The sequence below is a fragment of the Magallana gigas genome, chromosome 3, assembly GCF_963853765.1.
Source record: "Magallana gigas chromosome 3, xbMagGiga1.1, whole genome shotgun sequence".
Lineage (NCBI taxonomy): Eukaryota > Metazoa > Mollusca > Bivalvia > Ostreida > Ostreidae > Magallana > Magallana gigas.
Window position 1 is genome coordinate 32,073,798 of NC_088855.1, and position 17,366 is coordinate 32,091,163.

Sequence of the window (17,366 nt, forward strand, 5' to 3'; positions counted from 1 at the left end):
ACATGGAAGAAATATTCACATTTGTGAAAATATACTCCATTGTATACCGTATATCCGGGGTTTTTTTACGTGTCACAAAATTTGCGAAAATGGGAAAAATCAGTATTATTTTTTATTTGAGTCAGTCATTTTTTTTGCGATTTAAAAAGTTTCTAATAGAAAATGATACAGGATATAATTTCTACGTATTTAATTATTTGCGATTTAAAAGAGATTGATGAAAATAGCGAAAATTAGATCATCGCGAAAATTACTGGATATACGGTATGCTGAGAAATCATTGCATTACATTCATGTAAAAAAGATGTCATTGCAAAATATCTGCACTGTGTCATCATTGAGAATAAGTTGCTTTGACAGACAATGATCTTACATCATCAAGACGATATAGATCTAAACTCTTCACTATTTCTCATATATTATTATATACAAAACATTCTGATAAAAAAATCAAGGTAATTAACAAATTGCTCCCAAATACCAGTAACATTACGCATCCAAGAAATATAATAATTTTTGAAATGCCAATACAACGTTAAAATACATGAAATCAGTGGTACAGGACCTCCTAGTTCTCACTATGTAATATCCATAATAATTTAGACACTGATTGTTCCAAAAAATATTTAGTATTAGAAATATATACATCAAAAAATTTTCTGTCTTACTTACAGCTAGTTTTTTGTTGAGATCCTCTTGTTCCGACTCCATTCTGCGTATTTGATGTTCTCTGTCACGAAGCTGAACGCTAAAATAGCAACAATACCAAACGACATTAAAGGGACCGCTTTGGTCATTACAAATGATTTTTCTTGGGTAAACATCACATTTTCTGCCTAATTAAGCAATAACAATAATAAAAAAGTATTACCTTGATTTATTATTACATTAAATATAACTGTTAATTGAGCGATTAATGAAAATCCAATATTTACCATGTAGACTCTAAATTTAGTCTTGTCGTATCGAGAATTAATTCAGCCTTTTCCACTTCAGAAGCTACAAAGTAATTCAGTACCGGTAATCATTATGATGTAATTAATGAATTAGGGGAATGTAGTAATAGCCGTGTACTAACCTCTGATTAAAGTCTACGTTTTATTTGAAATCATATTCGCTTTCCCAATATAGAGTGCCAACAATGGAAATCAATATTAGGGCTTGTAGATTTCGTCTACAGATTCTGTCTGAATTTTTTGATAGAGAAGTGATTGAAAAGTTTCCAATCAAAATGCATGTGGTAATCCATTTAAACTAGACATAATGCGTGTTCTTTCGGTTAATAAATATCAAGCTTTCAATCATCTCTCTCATTTATATTGAACACAATGCATTTTATTTGCTCATTCTAATACACATCTAAATCTAATAAAGACTTTTCATTAAATACCTTCATAGAAAAACTAGATCATTTAACTACGAGTATGTTTGCTAATACATTAGGGATTTGAATGTAAAAAGCTTTGTTGGTACATATACACAAATATTTAAACTTGAAAATTCTAGTCTAAGAGTAAGTTGTTAATCTATTACTGTGATGTTATATAGTTCTTCAAAATTTCAAATATTTTGCTCATTTTCACTGATTTTTCTTTCGTTGTCTTTAAATCATGCATGCATATAATCTTGATATAATTAATGCTAGATTATTCTTATTGATATTTAGAGAGGAAATTTTACCAAAAAAAATGTCTAGATCTTAATTTGCATGATTTTCATCCAGATACCCCCCCCCCTTTTTTTGTGTCATATGAGAAAAGATTTGATCAAAATTGAATTTTTCCAAGTACTGGGGTATGTTTTACAAAAAAACTAATAATAAAATTGTGAAATTATGAATTTTAATCTATAAAATCATATTTTACAAGGTAGCATAAATTTAAAACATTAGTGATATTTTTGAAAAATGAGTATCAGGTATGTATCCTTTTGCATAGGTGCATGCCTGACGATAATTTTCAATACGCACTCCTTTCCCTTACCCCTGATTTCCAAGTTGCGGAGTCGATCCTCCAAGAATCGAGTGTCTCGTTGATACTTCTCGATCTGATCTGTTTTTTTCTTGTTGTCCTGACGGAGTCGTTCGTTGAGTTCTCCGGCTTTGACCAGTTTCTGGCTGGCATCACTCTGACTAATGGACAGACTGTCCACTTGTCTCTGGAGCCTCTGGATATAAAAGAATTATTTGTTATAGAAATTTTAACTTATCTTGAATAAACAAGTAAATAATTTATCTACAATTTTTTAAACCTGCATGTAAATAAATTTTTATGAACATCTGATGTGCTTTCATGATGTTAATATGCATGCAGCTCATTAATTACAGAACAGTATATAACTTGAGTTGATCATATATACCGATGCATGTACTTTAGATAAGCATAGAGGTGTACAATAAATTCAATACATGTACATGTTTTTGAAAATTAAATGTATTCAAAAGTATTGCAACATTGAATCTTATTCAATATTCAAAATCCAATTCATATGATTGTACATTTTTAACAGTTTTCTTATGAATCTCTACAAAAGAGAAAGTTGTCATTGCCAAGGTTTTAGGTGACCGATAAACATGTATCACTGCAAAGTTTTTTCTAGGGTAATCCTTTCATACTTGCTGAAATCATTTTATATGTTTTGAGCTGTTAAAAAGAAGGTCAACAGTATTTGTTGAGAGACCTACCTTGGAATTGTAAGTGGGTCTTGGCTTTTAAATGTTTCAAGTAAGTAAAAACCAAGACCAAAAAAATAAAAAAATAAAAAAGAAGCTTTGAAGTTCTTCGATCAGGATATCTCAAACTGGGTACACCATATATATGTCTCATAATGGCATTGATATCAAAATCATTTATCTAACTTAATCTCCAAATGACTTATAACTTCTGACATGATAAAGTTTGGGTTTTTATTTTTTTATTGAGAGAAAGAGACCTTTTTGCCCGATCTATACCTGGGGCCTAAAACTAAATTGACCTTAGACACAGAAAAATGTCAAATAACCATGTCAAATTAAACCAAAAACCATTCGCAAAATGGCTTTATAACTGAACACCATAGTAAATCCCTCTAGTATGTTATACAGCAGTTAAATCCACAGTGGCACCTCGCTGTCTTCCATTCAAAATTACTTCATAAATCTTTATAACTGGACTTTGCAATCAAATTCTCTAAACCCCATCTATACCGATATTTGTCGTTTATCAATTTAAACCAACTAATAAATTAACAATTTCATTTTCAATCTACTGTACTACTTGAATTTTTAAAATGTAAAATTTTTTACAACATTGGAATGTAAGAAATTCTAATTAATGTATGTAATTAAAAAGTATTTTACATTAATATACATGATACATCTATTTGAGCTGACCTCTTTTTGCTGTTTTTCTTCTTCATATTTGCTTTTGAAGGCTTCTAACTCCTCAATCTTGCTCTTAAGCTCAGTTCTTTCCTTCTCCCTGTAAAAGAAAACAGTGGTCAATTCAAGTTTAAAATTATGACTATAAAGGGGAAATACTCTGCTTCATCACATTTCTCATCAGTTTGAAACACTGCTAAAAACATTGAACTCTGTATTGGAAAAATCTGAAAACATCTCCATTTGAAGGAAAAACAAATCTGAAAAAAATCACATCCTCACACAGATCAAACAACAGACTTATATAAACAGCCTCATGTTAAGGAGATTAATTTTATCTTGAAACCTCATTGGCAGATCCTATTTTTGAAAAAATATGAATAAGAGAATTTATCAAAAATAATAAAATATCTCCTTTTGTTTCTTCAGTACCTTAAACGAGATTCCATTCCAAAGGGGGAATTATAACTAAATCTACGTTTGCTCTGTCCCGTGTCTAGGAATGATCCTTCAGAGAACGACCGAGACATATTTGACTTCACACCACTGCGGAGTCTACCTCCGGTTATTTGAGAACCCTTCTCCTGATAAATCCCATCATCCTCAGCCGTCTTAGACTGACAGCCAGACAACGTCGGAACTTTGAAATCAATCGATTCTGGAATGTCATCCATCTTACAATTTTATCCTTCTTAACCAATTTTTTCAAGAAAAAAATATCCCTCTTTTAGACTATTTACAGAGCACAAAAAACTTCCTTTCTCTGTATGTATCACAAAAATGTTTCCTGTTTTAACACTGGCATGTCGTATTGCATCCTGTCATATTAAACGTTTGATTATTCATCCAATGAGAATACACCTTAACCCAGGGACAAATGATACTGTAATACTTTTCATCCTAATCAGTATAGTTGTCAAATCATCTCTAATGGAGGAAATCCTATCAAAGACTGTCAGTGGAGACACTTTTAATCACAATTTAAAATTCCTTTATAAATCAATTTTGTCCCTGTTCTACATATAGGTGGGTCTTATCTTTCCTTACCATTAACCATTAAAATTCCCAACAAACCATTGACACCCAATTCACATTGATCTTAGGGTAGTTGTCTTTTCATGGCAATAAAATTTCTGTTTCACCTTGTACAACTAGGTGTTAAGAATGTTTCAATTTACCTGTGTATCGGTGAATTTACTGCCGCAATATATGCTTATAAATGTGTAACAATATTTCACAACTTGTTCACATTGCAAACTACAAGTTGCTATCCTTCAAACATCTGAACATTTAAAAATGTCTAAACATTACAATACAGCAGCAATAAAGAAAATTCAATCAATTTAAGTATTTTGCATTCCAATTACTGAGTGTTTGATGCTACAGCAGTTGTATTAATAGAATTTTGATTTAAAGACATCTGTTTTATGAGAAAGTCTATACAATTAAGGAATCATATAAAAATATAACACTTGGATGCCAAAAAGACTAAAACTATGTACCAGTAACTAAATAGCCTTTTCTTTTCTTTTTTTTCAAAAGGTTTGACAATTGAGTATGGTCAAAGAATGCTGGCTAAATGCAATTCTTACAATGCAAATAAAAATTAACAAACCCTTTCAAAATCCTGATTCTTTAAACCATCTAGTGACTGTACATGTATCGTAGAATTTTTTTTTTTTCTCTGTACTGCATCAGATGTAATATTCCCTTATTTCTTGGAGACATTTCAAGATTCTTTTACAAAAAAAGGAGGTGTACTACGTGGTGCATGGACACTTAAAATCTCAAATTGTCATTTTAAATGGGGGTAGTGAGTGAGGCACATCTTAACCCACTCCAAGACTCAGAGTTATTTTAATCAAATTTCTATGAATTTGGACCGGTTTTTTTTTTTTTAGAATTCAACCTTGACCTAAGCTTTGAAAAACCAATCAAATCAACAAATGACCATGAAGCATTAAACTCATTGCACTTGAAACTCAAACTGTTCTATGTACGGAAATCTTAATCAAAATATTGCGAGTAAAAAAAAATAAATGAATTAAATGGTTATCAAAACTTGATCCACACTTTTAAATCTATTTCAAAAACAATCTAATTGATTTGTCCCTGCTAATAGTGCTATGCCTTGGTTCATTTCATTTTAAACTTCCTCTGAAAAAGAAATCCAATTGTGCAGCCAGAGGGCAAGCATTTCAAATTTACTGTACATGTAATTAATATAGTAGTAACGATACAGTAGTGCATTTCTTGATCCCTTTCGACTTTCAAAAGCCACTTGATATCAATTAAGTACGAATTAACAGGTCTTCACAAGTTCAAGAATTGGGTATTAATAATTGTGCACTTACCTGCACATATTTAAGCCTGTAGATTAAAACTGATTAAAAAAGTCTCTAAATGGAATTCGGTCAAGACTGTTTGCTCTATATAAATCAGTCTCTAATAACAACAAACACATATGAATTTATGTCCCTCCTTCCACCCCCCACCCCTTCCACTCAAACAGCTTTCACCCCTGTGGACCTAGATACCAATCATAAAGCAAGTGTTAAATTTACCAAAACAATTTTTGAAATGCATTATTTTGGATTTGCATCTACTAAAGTTAAGAGTTTAATGTTCAGGAAAGATTTCAAATCATTAAAAATACAAAGTAGATTTAAGTACCATACATTTATCATGTAATGCATTTATTAAAAATCTCTGATTTGTCCTTTGATCAGTATTTAATTATCTACTGGAATGAAAAAATCAAAACAATAGATAATTCATTCATATGTTGGCCATCATGATTTGGAACTCCCCAAATTTTACCCACATACTGTTTGCATGCAAACACAAAGTTGATTGGGAAACACAAATATGCTATTCTCAGTATACAAAGTCATAAATTACTTGTGAAATTTAAGAAAACACATTCCATTGAAAACTGATTGACCTCTCCTAAACAAAACTGTAAAATGACTTTTACAATATCAACAAGAGTACCATGTGATGCTGCGAACCAGTGAGTATAGTGCTTACACACATTTACACATATACAGTGACTGTAAAACATATAACATTCAAAACTTCAGCAAAATTTAGGTGATGTAAGTGAAACAATTGTATGAGTGAAACTTTTTTCACAATCATTCAAACTCAACATTACCATTCCTCTGTTTTTTTGCTCAAATTTTGCTTGAGTTCAAGTTTCTCCTGAGAAATTTTTCTCTTCCTAGAATTATAAAAACTTATATACTTCATATGATGTCATTCAATGAGTAGAATACCTTTTAATTAGTACATTTTGTAACTTCATTGTGGTCCTGAATTTTCATTTACTGGGTGTACGAGTTTTGAAAAAAATAATGAAAAAATCAATTTTGCAGTAGGAAAGAGCATATAAATATAATGAAAATATATGTCTGGATCAGGAATTGAACCAAGGAAACCTGCGACTCTAGTCAGAAGCTCTACCGTTGAGCTACCTAGGCCAATATCCATGCAAAGTTCATATTGCCCCAACTACAACGTACAACTTTATATGATGGTTATTCGTTTCTTTCTGCAATCATGTTGTTGAACAATATTTAGAATGCAATTTGCAGGCCAAAGCATCAGCTTTTGATCTGTAAGCCATCATAGTTCAATATGGCTGGTTTGTTAAAATGTTTACCTGACCAGCACTTGTAATTATAAAAATTATTTTAAAATGCATTTTCATTGTGTCAAAATTCTTAAAATGGTGCTAAATGTACCATTTAAATATGATTAAACTCTCATCTACATTAAAACTCAAAGTGTCCAATATTTGCCTCATGATAAGCAGGATTTGAACCATTAATGCGAATTGTTTCCATCAGCGGCAAGAAGGACTTTAAATACTTTTAAAAATACACAAAAATTACTACTTCTTGCAGCAAATATTGCTATCAGTACTAGGAACTGGCACATAAACAAGAAGTGGAATTTCTTCACAGAAATTCGGTGAATGCAATGCTCTGAACCCTTCTGAAATGTTGTAGCATACAAGTGAATAAATTGGTTTAACAACAACAAAATGGGGTGACAGCAATGCACATGCAAGAAATAGAGCCGCGCAGCTCATTAACTCAATCTACATGCACCATGCATTTCTTCCAACAGTTTGCAATATTGACAATATCAAGAATCTCTAGAAACTGCTCTCAAGAATCATATAAAGCGTAATAAAAAGAACATTCAACAAAAAAGTTTTAAAAAAGTAATAAATCTAGAATCCATAACGCACACTTTATACCTGTTAAACATCCTAAATCTACAAAATGAACACGGATATAAGCATTAGAAGAGTCTTAAACTACATGTAGAATGGCATTTGCATCGAAAATTAAATTGCACCTCAATCAGTATTTGCGGGGACGTATGTACTTCACATATTGTATATATACATCCCTGGTATTTAGCTTCTACAATTTTTTTAGCTCTCTGATACCCGCTTTTACCTGACACTTCCTCTGCGCTGCTCCAGAACCACCTGTTGAGCCACGGAGGCAAAACTGAATTTCCCTGCCCCTCTCGGAGATTCCTGGGAGGCATAATCCTTTAACCCTGACACTGAATTTTGTCTTCTTATTGATGACATATTGATATAATGATATTGGTCAAAATCACAGAGCAATACAACTTTTTAGACTTTTAACATCCTCGACTCACTTTTCAATCAATTGCCTTTAACTTAATCTCTAATTGAAATGAATGATATTGAAATTCCAACATTGTTTTCAAATACGAATAATGGGGACATAGACAAGGTGGTCAATATGGACACAGTTCCATTAAAGTCAGTACTTCAATTTATATCCCAGTTAAAAGCTTTCAACTATATCCCTGAATTTATGAATTATGTCTCCATCGAATCTTGAAATGACACTGATAAATGAATTATGGTTCCTTTGGAAAACACATCTTGTGACCGAGGAGGACCACTTCAGCTGAAAATAGCCCAATATTCTCGAGAGGTTTTTTGAACTTATCTGTTAACACAATATCCTTTCAGTTTGAAAATTTCTTGGTGATTCCTTGATGTAAGATCCATATTTTTGTTTTATTAATGGAGAATTTCGATGCTCATAATTGAAGCCTGTGTATTATAATCATTCCAATTCTATTTCCCAGATTCTGTGGATCCAGCCGTAAAAATTCACATCGATACAAATTAATTTCAAATTTATTTTGTTGATCCGCTACACTGAAGAAATTTCAAACATAATTTCCTCCATTAAAATTTGTTATTTTCTAGTAAACTAGATTGATCGATACATTACATTAATTTCTGTCTACCAGCCAAATTTTCAGTTAAATAATCAGGTTTAACCAATAAAAAGCAATTAAATGCCACCAGGGAGATTTTTTTTCCACATTCTACGAATTATAAAACGTGATTATAGGTAGATACAATCTGCACAATAAACAGGATTTTAAAAGCGAGTGAAATGATCTGACTTTTAATGCCTCTGTTCAGTTATGTAGTCCATGGAATCGTGTCTTCTGAAGAAAATCTTAAAATCCGTTTTAATCTTTTGTAACATCCGGATATTTTTTAAAGTTACACCACACAAGTCTCACAAAGCAAATTAATGGAAAATATTTTCAATATTATTTTCCGGAACATGAAAATCTGGTCAGAGATAAACATTAACGTGGCAAATGGAGCGCTGGATTCAATTTAACTTTTAATGTCTCCCTGGGGGAAAAACTGTATATAATGATTAACTGTGTTCTTTTAAAATCTTTTTAAAAACAAGACAGACTCAATTGACCAGATGGATTTTATAATAAAAGTGCTATTTATATACTTTAACAATTTTTTTTTTACATTTGTAATGATGACTATGATTTTCTACAATATTCAATGTACTAAGTGCGGCCTATTCTATTGAACTTTTAAAGAATTTGAGGATCTATTATGTGGATGAAATGGAAATGAAAAACCCCGTTATTATTCCATTAATTATAATTCATCTTATTTCAAACTTGACAAAGATATTGCACTTGCTAAAAATGTGTGAAGCACGGGTTTTAAACTACCATTTTAAAAAGCCAATACAAATTTTATCACTTTTCTATCTTGTATTGTGAAAATGATAAACTAAAAGTACCCGTGCTTTTGTTACATCTTTGGTTTAATTATAACTACCAGTATATACAAAATTAATTTTTGAGAATTCATTTTTTTACACAATGCATAAAAAACCGATTTACACTATATTGTAAAATCCTATTATAATTCAAATTTTTTAGTGCCTATTGAAATTTTTAATTAAATTATTTTGATTGATAATCACTTTTAAAATTGCGATCGTTTATAATAAACCTTTCCTTGATTTTCCCTCATACAGTTCCTAAGATTTACGTCCACAAATTAAACCACATTAAAAAAACCTTTGCAAGTCCTAGGCTGTTGAAGAAACCACGTTTGAAGAGATTAGCACAACATTATAAATCCACTGTTGGCCATTTATTGAAATTCCATTTTCAGTTCAGCCTTTTCTTAACCATAGATTTCACCAATTAATCTAACTTGCCTGAAATACTGCTGCACCATAATAAACCCAAGATCCCCTAAACCCACGAGTAAACGCATTGGAAATAATGGACCAATCAAAGTGCCAGGTACCTTGATTAAACTGTCCATCTACTCCCTCATTAAGGAGACCCAACAGAAAAGAAAATGGTCCCCGTTTAAGCCATAAATTCCATTAAATCCTCATCATTGCCTTGAGAATTTGATTAATGATTGGTCATAGTAATAAGGGCAGAAATAAACTGCTAATGGGTATTGTATTCTTGAAGGGAATATTATATTGTCCATCAAATGACATACCGTATATCACTCGATAATACCAGGGCAAGGTATAAACGAGAAATAATAGCGATGCTATATTGAATGGAAAATTTAAACACTCGTTAAACTCTCACATAATATGTACAACACTTTCATGGTGGCATTAATCCTAGTTTAATTATTTGAAGTCTTTAAAACATGCAAACAAGAAACCCTGATTGCATGTCAATATTAAAAATCATCATGTTGGAACCCAAAACATGAAAAGTCAAATCAGAAAAATGGAAGTGCCAATCAGTTTTGTCAATTTAATAGGATACATATTTGATGATGATAATCAATGAACAAGTTGGGACAAATTAAGAACTTTCACTGCTAACTTTTGTTACAAATACTTCAAAGAGACCATAAAACATCTTTGCAAGAGGGAAAATATTTCTGGAAAATAATATTTTAGATATAGTTCAGAAAAAAAAGACAGTCACTACACTTAATTTCGGATATTTGGATTGTTCTCTCTCAATAAAAAACCCCCAATAAATGGGGTGTAATTTAGAGGATATTAAAAGAAATTTTAGAGGTAGTTTCATTTTTTTTCAGCAAAACTCAAATTAATTTTTTAACACAATAAGTTCATGAAAAATGTACCCCAATTTTCTTGCCAGACAATAAGTTCATGAAAAATGTACCCCAATTTTCTTAGTTAGGTTTCAACATTAAGAGTTATTTCCCTTCATACATTTTCTCCCATCAAGCTAGCTCCACTAAGATACTGAATAATTTGTAACTTAAAGGCTTAATAGCAATTATGATATATAAAATCAAATAAATTTAATAAAGAAAAACTAAAAAAATTGAAAACAACCAAATGTTTTTGGGAAAACATTTAGAACAATCTTCATATAAACTTAAAACAATTCAAAAATCTGTAGCCTACCTTGTCATTTCCTTGCAGACCCAGGTGAATTTAAAATTATTACCATAGTCTTCTTGGTTTTAATGAAACTTTTAGAAGCTCACTGAAAATCCAGACTTTACAAAGATAATAGCTTTATGAAAATTGCATAAACAAAAAAAATCCTTCATATCAAAAGATCAATGTATACCAAAGAACAATGCATTCCCATATCTTCAAGGCTAATGCATGCAGAAATTGTCATTTCACTTTCTTATGGACTTTTCATTCAGAGATTGCAACATATTACATCAAATCTTAAAAGTACATGATCACAGAGACATTAATTACACAAAAGACCATGTGGAGATTTGCATTGAAATGGTTTTAAGGCATTTAAAAGGGATTACCCTGCAAAAATGGAACCCTGCGACAAAGCCTTACATCACAAAACAAACAGGCAGGTGACAGGAGTAAAAAAAATAACGGGATCAATGATCCCTGATAATATAAGAATTGTGTCACTTTATAAGTATAGATTCCACAGGACATTGGATTACAGAGATTTGCTCTCAGTTTATAGGCTGATAAACTGCACTGCAAAACTTTTTCGATATTCTCTTTAGATCAATATACATGTATGCATGCAGTTGCAATAAGCACAACACTTAGACCAAGATTTAAAACATATGAATCTATAATCACTCACTTTGAGTTTCCATACAAGCTCAACCATTTGTTTTTGACATGCAACGATCTGGGGCTTCCTGGCCGACTGTTGCTCGGAGAATTCCAGGACTTTAACCACAATCCCGCTGGACTGCTGGCTCCACCATCTTGGATCCCATTGGGATTCTGATCACCAATGACTGGACTACTACACCTACCTCCACTGACTAAAGACATTCCACGGCTAGATAAACTACTCCTGTTTCCGTCAGATTCCGAGACAGTTATTTCACCCTTATTTTGCCTGTTTAAGTTCCAGTTCAAATTTTCCTTGGAATTCTTATTCTTGGATTTATTTTGCCATTTTGAAACCTGTGTCTGTAACTTTCCCCTAAATTCATGACTAGAAGAGACTTGGCCATTCCTTGTCAACGGTTTAGACCTAGTAGTCATAGTTCTTCTTTTATTCTGGTTTCTATCGGTGCCTTCAATTTTATCACCAAGCGAAGGATCAGACATAATGGCTTTATTATCATTCAATTCTTTGAGTCATTCATTTGAATTTTCCATTGTAAATGTAACTTTCCCAATCATTCCATTACTGATCTATTCACCTTTTAAGGGCTCCTTGATCATTATCAGACATTTTCTGATTCAATCATAAAATTGGACAAGAGTACACAGAGGATCACAAAATTAAATACTTGGTCAATATCAAAACACAAAGAAAGTCTTCTGATCCTATTCATCATTAAATCACAATAATGATAATCAAATCACATGTTAGTGCTTCTCATACAGTGTACTATTATGCAAGTACAAGTACTAAAATGTCCACTGTACTATACATTTAGGGTGATCTTTATTAAATGTCCACACTGATTCACATTAAACAAGATGCGTTGAACCAAAGCAATTAAAACATATTTGTTAGAATCAATTTTCTCCTACTCCAAAAAATTTCGATACAGCAGCTTGATGTACAGAAAAATGTCGACACTTCCATTGGACAGAACACAGAGATTTAGAATTGTATCACAGCAGTAGAAGCTAGTGCCTCCAATTTTGTTCCTGTCCAATTGACAATACGACAATACATCACCCACTAAGCCTGGTCCGACCACTGACAGCTCGGATCAGGATTTTTACAAAAGGAGATACAATGTTCTCACAATACAACTATATGTGCCTCATGTACGGCCCCAAAAAATTAATTTTTCCTCTCCCATTTCTGATAGAAACATGCTGTGCATGTTTTCATGAGAAAAGAAAATCTTAAAGAGATACATGTATATGAATAAGTTTAATTTGATGTTGATGTGAGGATCAACATGTTCATATAACTACTACCTATATTTGACTATGTAGTATCGGTTTCCCCTAAATAAGACCTATCAATTATAGGATGTCGTTGTTAAATATTTCTTTCACAAATAACATCCCAATCAGGCCTTACTAATACATGTACATGTACATTTGCACCAGGGTTGTGAAACTAAATGCAACTAATTTGAATCAAGCATGTATATGACCCATTTCTTATCTAATTTCTACATTAGAGAGAGAGAGAGAGAGAGAGAGAGAGAGAGAGAGAGAATAATTAAAGATTGAGAAAGGCAATGTTCTTGCATGTTAGACTTTTATGGCCATTAAACCTAATCAGGCCTACATTGGATCCTCATGAGTCTAAACTATATAGCAGCTATAGTCTGTCCCAAGATATTTTTGCTGCACATTTGGGCGATTTTTAATAAAAATACACATTCCTGTGAGAGAAGTGCAATTGAAATCGAAGAAAGGGAAAATTTCCAAGATAACTTCATTCATACATTATCATTTTTCCCTCGTAAAAATTCACAGGAACGAAAACAGATTTCCTACGGAGATTCATAATGGGGAACGTTGACATCTTTTCTCCATTCGGAAATAATCGGAACACCTCGCGCAAATTTTCAACATTATCATCCGGGCGTCTTCATCTCCTTGGCAATGGAAAGACCTCGTAGACTTTTTATTTTTAGCCGTGTATTGATACCCGACAAGCTAGAGGAGGCGTTTCAAAGGGGAAATCTTGGGATTTTCTCATACTATTGAATGAACATCGTCTGAACCAAGAGGTATTTATAAATATCGAATAATTTAAGGAAATTTGCGGCAAAAATATCTTGGGACAGACTATAGCTATTAGGCCTGAAGCCTAAACTATGGTGAACTAACTTGCATGTGCACTTGATATCTTTTTTTGTTCAAATAGTTAAATTTACAGTCTAAAAGTTACACCAGTATGCAATTAACAGGATACAACATAAAGCATAAACTTAGTTAAAATTGTACTTAAAGCTGACATGAATTCATAAAAGCATTTGGTCGCCATTTTAGTTTCGATCGCTCCTCTACTGCCACTGGGGTATATATATACCCGTCGAGAAAGTCGCGGTCGGTTGCTTTCCGATCGAGGCATTCAGGTTGCACGGACTTCTAACTTCATAAACTACACATTGCAGTAAAATGTTTGTAATAAAGAATAAAGGAAATAAGAATCAATAAAATACAAAATATATTTATTCTGTGAAAGAATTTCCAAAGTATTTGTATTATTTTGCACAGATAGTGCTGCCTTACTTCACATGCACATCGAACACGTGTGTGTTGTTGACACAGAGTGCACAAGGTCTGCATCTTTTTGAAAACCCCGGCGGCACTACATCCAACCCAGCAGCTAAATGATAGTAAATCCAAGAAAGTAACAACGTAACAGCGACTCTTTTCCATCGGTTCTATAAAAACGCTCCGTTTCCATGCGATCATTGACATTGCTCGATCACCCACAGTAAGTGGTTGCGCATGTGCAATGTTCTAACATAAACAGGATAAGAGTCTACAATTATCGAGGATTTTTAAAGTTTATTTGCCTGAATTTCGGTATGTCTTGTTTCGTCGTTCATTGAATTTATTCCTTGTCACTGCAGTGGTTGTCATATAATTTTTGTTCAAAATGCGTGCCTACACGTTTTTTCGTCCAAGGTAACGTGTTCGGGTGTATGAAATACCTGAATGCGGTGAAGCATGAAGAGTGCGCTCGGCCTTATATAGGGGGTGTGTAGCGATGAGCAGAACAATAGAAATCGACAACTAATATGGCGGAGATAAAGGGGAAATAATGCGTATTTATGAATTCATGTCAGCTTTAACATATTAGTATGTAGCAGTGTTAAGAGAGATAACTCTGTAAAACATGAATAATTTAAATTATATAAATGAATGAATGGAAAAAATAACATTTAAAGGAAAACTAATTTCCTAAGACCCCTTTATATACATAGTTAAGCTGACATCATCTTCATAAGCAGATTAATATCTAATTTTTTTAATTTCTAATTCTTTTTTTTTTGGGGGGGGGGGGGGGGGTAGAGTTATTTCAAGGCTCATTTTTGGTAGCTTTATATGAATTTTGAATTAATACCCCTTGGCCCCTCCTCCTAGATGATGCATGCTCTTATGCTCTTATTGTTTAATGAAAACTTCAACACACACTCTTGTTTTTTCCTGTGCCTTTTACCAATTCAATTGTGCATGTATATTTCAGGAAGCAAAAGAAAATCAATCCTCAATTCAAAAAAATTAATTTGGGATGCTCAATAAACCATTCACTATCAATATTCTCTCACAAATGTATGTTAAATCTGTTTAAAAAATATTTGTTTGAAAGTTTTTCTTCAGTGTTGTAAATTCTAAACATGGGCGGTCAATATCTCACCTAAACCAGGCTGATCCAATTAAAATGCAACCACCTAGTGTCAACATGTGAATTAGAAAAGTTAAAAAGAGACGTGATAAATATTGACTCTTTTGCTCAGTCCCATCATAAAATCTTCTAAAAGTTCACTATTTCATAAGATGTACTTGATGTAAGGTGTCCAAGACACCCAATCAAAACACTTCTAAAGTAGACGCTTCAATTCACCCCCATTTTTTCGCGACCTGTACAGCTCTGTTTGTCAAACTGCTTAAAATTTTACGCACAACACAATGTTTTCTCTCTGGTAGCTTGACATTGATTATGCGCAACAACTAAAAATTTCATCGAGCAAAAGACAACAGTTGTTGACAAAATGGAGAGTTTGTCCATTTTTTGAGCAAACAAAGATGTGTTTGCGTTACATGAAATATTATATTTGCTTTGGGGGCAATTTAATCCCTGCTGTTTTTCTACCTTTCGTCAGACCCTTGAATTGGAAAGTGGTCAACCATCCATCACCAAAACCTGAAGTACACCAGATAGAAACTGTAGGTCTGTACAGGAAAATTCATGTTGATAGAACCCAAATTTTCCTGTAGTGCTAACCAAGTAGTGCAGCAATGTAGCATTTAAAAGAAGTGGCTTTTATGACCATGCTGAAACCTACTGTACAATATTTGGCCATGGTTCATATATACACATGTACTACATTTCATGGGCTAGCTGCAGCCTTTTCCTTTCTATAACTTTTTTCCTACCAATTTATTACAGATGTACTTTCTGTGCATGTTGTGTTATACAACTATTTTTAACAAAGATCTATCAAGTTCTCATAATAAAGGTAGCCAAATTAAAAGAAACCAAATCCCACCCCATCCCCCCCATTCAAAAATAAAATCAAATGTGTACTTGTTAATATTTTAAATTGTTCAGTAAAATGATTCAATACACCATTTGAAGTAATGAAATTTTGACAGGGAGAAATACAAGGTATGAGCAGGCAACATACAATATATCAGGCCTAAAGAATGAAATATAAGCAGACGCTTATTCTAATGATTACATTTGTTGTATAACATATATCAATAGAAAAGTCATGCATGCTTTAATGCATAATATTTGCCTTCTGTGATACATTTTATCGTCAGAAAACAGAACTGCTTGATGCCTGTGAGGAAAGAATTGAAAGTCAGCAAACAGTAATAATGGAGTCAATATTGATTCAAATTTTTAATTAAAAAGGGAGTTTTTAATTTTCCACTTTCAAGCCAACACTTGCTCTTTTTAATAACTCTTCACCACATTATGTCCGTCTCGTGCTCATAATGCTTGCATATTTCACCATAGCATTATCATAATATTTGATAAAAGTACATGTACATAAATAATGATTTTTTCTGTGAGGCAGCGTTTTGGTCCTAAATTTTTAAATAGCATGTTCTTTAATGAAGAAATCTTACATCACATTCTTTTTACGAAACTTTTGATGTTTGTCCAAATCAAACATTAAGCTTCATACGAGCCTCTCCCAAATAAATTAGAAGGAAGAGACATGACCGAACTGCAACTAAATCAAATGAAAACCAATTTCTTCGAATTTTAATAGAAGTGCAATCTCGCCCATAAATCACTTTGTCTACCTGTTAATGCTAGATAATGAAAAAATGCACAGACACTTGACAATCTCCAATAGACACTGCATGCGCGATGGCTTTTTTGCCATGTACCATTAAAATGAAAAGTCCACAATTGAAAACATTCCTAATGCACTGAACAGGGAAATTCAAAAGATATATTCTCGTCAACAAACAAAAATATGCCTTTCCATTTTAAAGAATTTTTACTTTCTTTTTGAAATTGATATTATTAAAATTTGGAAAAATGGTGTACT

General features: G+C 32.5%; 1 protein-coding gene across 10 annotated transcripts in view; it reads right to left on the minus strand.

The window, feature by feature from the left end:
- Positions 1-17,366, minus strand: part of LOC105318182 (myosin heavy chain, clone 203) — a 33,220-nt gene that overhangs the window by 4,917 nt on the left and 10,937 nt on the right. For 4 of the 10 annotated variants that reach the window (XM_011415142.4, XM_011415151.4, XM_011415162.4 and 1 more), the window contains 4 exons: positions 3,371-3,458; positions 1,983-2,166; positions 936-999; positions 673-748 (listed from right to left, as the gene is read on the minus strand). In XM_011415142.4, the coding sequence (XP_011413444.3) occupies positions 673-748; positions 936-999; positions 1,983-2,166; positions 3,371-3,458 (412 nt within the window). Of the gene's footprint in view, positions 1-672; positions 749-935; positions 1,000-1,982; positions 2,167-3,370; positions 3,459-3,790; positions 4,603-6,515; positions 6,582-7,625; positions 7,644-7,830; positions 9,140-11,109; positions 11,275-11,776; positions 12,478-17,366 lie in introns of those variants that run through there. The other 6 variants (XM_020063115.3, XM_011415134.4, XM_020063111.3 and 3 more) reach the window with 6 other exon arrangements.